The 7,335-nt window shown below is 41.8% G+C and overlaps 1 protein-coding gene and 1 pseudogene across 1 annotated transcript; both read right to left on the reverse strand.

Moving 5' to 3' along the window:
- Window positions 1-267: 267 nt before the first annotated feature.
- On the reverse strand, window positions 268-2,318 carry LOC117394546 (5-beta-cholestane-3-alpha,7-alpha-diol 12-alpha-hydroxylase-like; annotated as a pseudogene).
- Window positions 2,319-5,314: 2,996 nt separating this feature from the next.
- Window positions 5,315-7,126, reverse strand: LOC117394306 (5-beta-cholestane-3-alpha,7-alpha-diol 12-alpha-hydroxylase-like). The gene has a single exon (XM_033992434.3). It carries the CDS (start codon window positions 7,104-7,106, stop codon window positions 5,571-5,573), a length of 1,536 nt encoding a protein of 511 aa, XP_033848325.3. The 5' UTR covers window positions 7,107-7,126; the 3' UTR covers window positions 5,315-5,570.
- Between the last annotated feature and the right edge of the window lie 209 nt (window positions 7,127-7,335).

Genomic DNA, 7,335 nt, shown 5'->3' on the forward strand with positions numbered 1-7,335 from the left:
CACAGGTGTGGGCTGCCATGGTCCGGACTTTATACCTACAAGACACTTGTACACATTTAATAGGGACACCTTCCTCATATTCCAACTTGCCTAGATGTGCCCATTTTACAAGGTGACCGCGTTCACAATCCATGCATTCCACTCTTTTTACATCCCTTGGATGTACATTCAAGTGAGAGATAGATATCCCCTCAGCATCTTTACACTCAAACAAGATGCGACAGTGTTTGACTAGGTGACTGCAGGCTGGACATGGTTTGGGCCTTGCTAGGGGTGATTCACCTCTGCACCTGTCACAGGCACACATAACAAGAGGATTTTTTTTTCCCCTGTACCCTTCACAATCATTCTAGACCTGTACATGTTTCTTTCATACATTTCATTTTGTTCACATAGAGATACTTTACGAGGTATGCCATCCACCCAGAGCACAGTAGGAGGCCAAAACTCACTGTTTTTCATATCAGCGGGCACCCAGCATTTGTTTTGCTCTGCATCATCAGTGACCAGACTTAATACAACTGAATCTGAATCAATCGATGAACCGTGAACTCTAACCACTGAAAAACTCGATGCAAAGGGAGCCAATGTCTTACTACACATAATAACTGGTTTGGGATCACCCGTGACACTACCTTGGTCATAGGAGTGGGGTTAATTGAATGTGTTATAATACGAGTCCATATGGGGTTTATGTTGTCGTTCCTGAACTACAGAAATAAGTTCTCAAATGAAAGGAAGGATGATGTGGGACATATTCCCTGAATATGATAATAATACATGAACTTGTATTAGAAATGTAACAGGATTCATTAATGAAACTGTGTGTGTTGAGAAACAGAGCAAACTGCTGTGTCTTGAGAAGGGGGCCTCTGGCTTGCAGACATACTGAACTATGTGACCTACTGATTAGAGGACTGGCGCCTGAACTGGATTAGGCTGAGCGGACAGTTGAATTATGTACAGATAATTCACACGTGTAACGACAATCGTTTTGATGCAAGGAAGACATAAACTAGTGATGTCCCAGTGGAAATGGACATTAAAAAATCAAAGGACTGTGAGTTTAAAAAAAGACAAGATATATATATGATCTCATGAAAGTGGCTATTTAGCAGAGTGAAAAAGAGTATGAATATCCAAACAAACTAAACATTTTGCACTCCACATCGAATGCTAAACAAGGTGCTGTCACTCTGGTAAGCAAAGCTGCAACTCCGGGAGTGCCTAAAAATATACCCAAGACAGAACTCTGCTTGAAACGGACCCAAGACGAGGAAGCAAGCTGAAAGAGCTGAGAAAATCATTCAATGGCCAAGTGAGACCGATAGGAGCCAAGAGAAGCCGAAAAAAAGGGAGTATCTCATGAATACTGGTAGACCCGACACCACATAGATAACACGGACATAAACAAACAAGATAGCTGCTTTCGCATCCAGCGCTCAAAGAATATCACAGACGTTTGCAGAGGTTTTTTTAGATGTTATAGTAATAAAATAATGACTTGGATCGCATTATTGAGGAGTTTGGTGATAATGAGTGATCAAGAGATGATTTCTCGGTATGTACTATTATTAAGAGTTATTTGAAAAATATAGCGAACAAGGGGTGGGGCGGTGCTGGAGATGCAGTACTGAGTGTCCTGTTGATATGCAGTGCCTTTTAAAATTGTTTTACTGTGAAAAAATACTTTTAAACAGTGCGTCTAAAATAAACTGCGCGTGCGAAAATGAATTGGATTTGACGCGCCTGACACACGCTGAATAAATGGACCGCAAAGGGTTAAAATTGTGATTGTGATCTATCTATCTATCTGTCTATATACTGTACTGCGGAACTCTTGGAACAGTTCCTCAGATTAGATTCACTCTTGCTCTTTAGCTTTCTCCAAACTGCCAGCTTCCTTGGAAGTCTTGTTGCCGAAAAGTGCAAGGTAGCCAACCCTGAAGACAATGTTGTAACTATATTTGAACAGTCCATCCTGGCTCCATGCTTTCTGCTCTTTCCTCGAGCCCACGCTATGCAGCATCAGGTTCTGCAAGTTCTCCATCATGGCCTGGGTCATAACCACCAAGCCGTCGCCCATCAGGTGCTTGTTACTGGAGGTTTGCAGGAACTTGTGATAATCTTCCGTTGTATGATAGCCAAAGACCTTCTCTACCAGCTGTAAAGCAAACTTGTTAAAGTCAAGCTTGGCTGTGGCCTCTTTCACTACAGTGCCAAAAGAAAGGGGGTCCATGAGGAAGGTGAAGTAGTGACCTGCTAACTGCACAGTGAAAATGCTCCCATGCTTCTCTTGCATTTTCTGCAGGAACTTGGCTGTGTCCCTTCAGAAGTCCAGCACGTGGCCCAGCCATGGTAGGGGGCTGTTTTTTAATATACAGTACTGTGCAAAAGTTTTAGGCAGGTGTGAATAAATGCTGTAAAGTAAGAATGCTTTCAAAAATAGACATGTTAATAGTTTATATTTATCAATTAACAAAATGCAAAGTGAGTGAACAGAAGAAAAATCTACATCAAATCAATATTTGGTGTGACCACCCTTTGCCTTCAAAACAGCATCAATTCTTCTAGGTACACTTGCACACAGTTTTTGAAGGAACTCGGCAGGTAGGTTGGCCCAAACATCTTGGAGAACTAGCCACAGTTCTTCTGTGGATTTAGGCAGCCTCAGTTGCTTCTCTCTTCATGTAATCCCAGACAGACTCGATGATGTTAAGATCAGGGCTCTGTGGGGGCCACACCATCACTTCCAGGACTCCTTGTTTTTCTTTACGCTGAAGATAGTTCTTAATGACTTTCGCTGTATGTTTGGGGTCGTTATCATGCTGCAGAATAAATTTGGGGCCAATCAGATGCCTCCCTGATGGTATTGCATGATGGATAAGTATCTGCCTGTACTTCTCAGCATTGAGGAGACCATTAATTCTGAGCAAATCCCCAACTCCATTTGCAGAAATGCAGCCCCAAACTTGCAAGGAACCTCCACCATGCTTCACTGTTGCCTGCAGACACTCATTCGTGTAATACTCTCCAGCCCTTCGGCAAACAAACTGCCTTCTGCTACAGCCAAATATTTCAAATTTTGACTCATCAGTCCAGAGCACCTGCTGCCATTTTTCTGCACCCCAGTTCCTGTGTTTTCGTGCATAGTTGAGTCGCTTGGCCTTCTTTCCATGTCGGAGGTATGGCTTTTTGGCCGCAAGTCTTCCATGAAGGTCACTTCTGACCAGACTTCTCCGGACAGTAGATGGGTGTACCAGGGTTCCACTGTTTTCTGCCAATTCTGAGCTGATGGCACTGCTGGACATCTGCTGCAGTAAGTTTCCTTGGCCGACCACTACGTCTACAGTCCTCAATGTTGCCCGTTTCTTTGTGCTTCTTCAAAAGAGCTTGGACAGCACATCTGGAAACCCCTGTCTGCCTTGAAATTTCTGCCTGGGAGAGACCTTGCTGATGCAGTATAACTACCTTGTGTCTTGTTGCTGTGCTCAGTCTTGCCATGGTGTATGACTTTTGACAGTAAACTGTCTTCAGCAACCTCACCTTGTTAGCTGAGTTTGGCTGTTCCTCACCCAGTTTTATTCCTCCTACACAGCTGTTTCTGTTTCAGTTAATGATTGTGTTTCAATCTACATATTGAATTGATGATCATTAGCACCTGTTTGGTATAATTGTTTAATCATACACCTGACTATATGCCTACAAAATCCCTGACTTTGTGCAAGTGTACCTAGAAGAATTGACGCTGTTTTGAAGGCAAAGGGTGGTCACACCAAATATGGATTTGATTTAGATTTTTCTTCTGTTCACTCACTTTGCATTTAGTTAATTGATAAATATAATCTATTAACATGTCTATTTTTGAAAGCATCCTTACTTTGCAGCAATTTTTCACACCTGAAAAAGGCTAAAGATGGTGATGATGATGTGAGGGGTGAGGAAAAGTAGCAGACACAATGTTTTATTAAATGTATTTAATATAGGTTTTAGTAAATGTGTTCATCAAGGCCATAGCCAGCTGCACCCGAGGCATGGGCCTAGGGTTAAATCATTCTAATTATTTATTTATGTCCTTTTACACCTTACCACAAAATAAAATGCATTTCATCCCTCACTGTGTGCATATAGCGCTCTGAAATAAAACATGAAAACCAGAAAACCTAAATATCCATTCTGGTGTATTTAGAAGCATTTGACTTTTGCATTTGAAATAAGTGGGATAGTTTAATGTTTATTTGAGACAGTGCGTGATTGACACTGGTAGTTGAGTTGAGGGTTGAGTCGACTTCATTGGGCTGTGGGTTTGCAAGGAGCCTCACAGCTGGCCAATCACATTAATAGAAGTCAAATGAATATTGATGACTATAAGTCATAACACAACAAAACAGCCTATTAAATCAACTGCTCAGCTGAAACACTCGAGCTGCAACCCTCTCTCCATCTTGTCAACCCGTTTAAGCTCATTTTATTGTTGAATGTGATTTTAGAATTAATATCACACAAAACTTTATGTATGCAAGCACTCTGGTCTTCTCAGTATTTGAATGACATCACTGTTAAAATTAAAGTTTGATAGATTAGAATTTAAAACAAAGTATAGTGTCTACAACAAATATTCAGGCATTGCTACATTTCTTATTTTCTTTTATATTGAATTTGAATGTTGCATAGAAAAAGCTACTTATTTGCGCTGTACAAAACCACAAAGGTCCTGCAAATTAAAAACCTTAGGTACTCAATTGTGATAATACACTAGTATCTCATCCAGAATAAAAAAAAAAAGTTATTAACTAAACTTTTGTATATAAATAAACAACATATAATGTTTGGGAGGGGGAATGTCTTGGTAAACTACTTTTAATTCTTAAATTACAAAAAAAAAAAAAAAAAAATCAATTATGTTGAATTAATTTATTGAATTAAACATAGTAGTCACTTTCTTTGAATGATGACTGTTCTTATTTCAGTACAGATACGAATAATACTGTACACAACAAAGTAGACACTCACAGAAACTGTTAAAGTCTCCCTTGTGTTACATGCTTACTGGAAAAGAACATATTATACATAAATATCACTGGTTTGCTTCAGCAAAGTCTTGTCTTTCATAACAATTAAAAACAATTCTGTATTCAATGTAGTAAATCTGCATGCAGCTTTACCTGTAGAACAACAAACTACAACTATATACAATGCAGTTTCAATTATAGTGATCATAATTAATTTTTGTAAAAACAGTTAAACAGCAGTTTAACAGGGGTGTCCTGTTACGGTGTGGGTATACACTGAGAGACAAGAGAGACACAGGGGGTTTGAGATTGAAAACGCCGCTCAGGCATCCAGGTTTTATTAAACAAACAGGCAGCTGTTGCAATAGTGGTTATCAGAAAACTATACCATGTTAGATAGAATACCAAAAAGAAAGGAACAAGCAGGAACAAATCACATAGTTAAAACATTCTTAAATGAACTCAAATTGAACAGTTAATTTCACTTAGGATCATTGGTAAACCATTCTTTATAGACTATATATTTGGTTATTTTTTCATCTGAATTATTTCAATTCATTAGAATCGTAGGCGGTATTTAAACTGGATGTCTCTGACTGGTTGCGGAGATCCAAAACCCCAGCGTGTGACATCAATGGAGGGGATTTCCTCATCTGGATTTTGTAGCCTAAACTCAAAATATGTCAGCATGAGAAAGACAAACTGTTTGAGCTCATTTGTAGCAAAGAAGCGTCCTGGGCACATAGTGACTCCAGCACCCCAAGGCATGTTATAATATTTCAGCTTCTTACCATCTTTGTAAAAGTCAGTCTTTTTGATCCCCTCCGGGGTCAGGAATCGGTCATATTTAAATTTGTCTGGATCCTGATGCACGGCCGGATCCATCTGCACTGCAGTGTATGGGAACAGCGCCACTCTGTCCCCCTCTCGTATGCTGTACTCTTGTCCATCTGCCATCCTGAGTTTCATGTCCTGTATGACAGCCCTGGTGAGGACAGGGGCAGCAGTTAAGCGAAGGGTTTCCTCCACTGCACTATCCAAAATGGGGGTCTTGAGAAGCATGTCTCTAGTGAGATTAAGTAGACGGGCCCCAGATGTGACCTCTTGACCGGTTTCCCTTAAGAGCTGGTCCACTTCCCCCTGGACTGCCTTCATGGCTTCAGAATGCTTCATGAGGAACAGTAGCAGCCAGAATGCGGACGGACCAGTGTTTCCCTGGGAAGCCCAGAGGAGCAGAAACATGTATCTGTCCTGCATGGATTCCTTCATTCCACTCTCAGCTCTCACCTGCTGCTGATCCAACACCCAACCGCTGATGTTGTCTTTGTTAGCCACCTTCCGCACAGAGAGCCTGTCCCAAAACCACCTCTTCAACCTCTCTGCTTCCATCTTTTCCTTTGGCGGCAGCACTCCATATACCAGCTGGGGGAAGAGTCTATCAAACTTGCGGAACTCTTGGAACAGTTCCTCGGATTGGATTCGGTCTTCCTCTTTAGCTTTCTCCAAACTGCCAGCTTCCTTGGAAGTCTTGTTGCCGAACAGTGCAAGGTAGCCAGCCCTGAAGACAATGTTGTAGCTATAGTTGAACAGCCCATCCTGGCTCCATGCTTTCTGCTCTTTCCTCGAGCCCACGCTATGCAGCATCAGGTTCTGCAAGTTCTCCATCATGGCCTGGGTCATAACCACCAAGCCGTCGCCCATCAGGTGCTTGTTACTGGAGGTTTGCAGGAACTTGTGATAATCTTCCGTTGTATGATAGCCAAAGACCTTCTCTACCAGCTGTACAGCAAACTTGTTAAAGTCAAGCTTGGCTGTGGCCTCTTTCACTACAGTGCCAAAAGAAAAGGGGTCCATGAGGAAGGTGAAGTAGTGACCTGCTAACTGCACAGTGAAAATGCTCCCATGCTTCTCTTGCATCTTCTGCAGGAACTTGGCTGTATCCCTTCGGAAGTCCAGCACGTGGCCCAGCCAAGGTATGGGGCCCTTGTCCAGGGGAGGATCTCCGGGTCGTCTTTTACGAAAAGCTCCCAAGAAGTACAGGCCACTAAGGATGGAGATTAGCAAGGCAAGGAGGACTGGAAGCAAGAGAGGCATTTTTTCTTCCTGTTACTCTGAGCACCTATCTGACTGAGAGTTAAGAGAAAGCTGGAAATAACACTAGACACTGACTAGCTCCTCCCTTTGGTCTGCTAGCCAGTCAGGGTGGATTGAGGACTGATTTAAAAAAAAAACATCTGTATATTTGCAAAGTTTACTCACTGCACAGGACAGCAATAATTGAATATTATCATTCCAGGCATTTCTGACAAAGCCCCGTTTCCAG

This window comes from Acipenser ruthenus, chromosome 3, assembly GCF_902713425.1.
Source record: "Acipenser ruthenus chromosome 3, fAciRut3.2 maternal haplotype, whole genome shotgun sequence".
Taxonomy (NCBI): Eukaryota; Metazoa; Chordata; class Actinopteri; order Acipenseriformes; family Acipenseridae; genus Acipenser; species Acipenser ruthenus.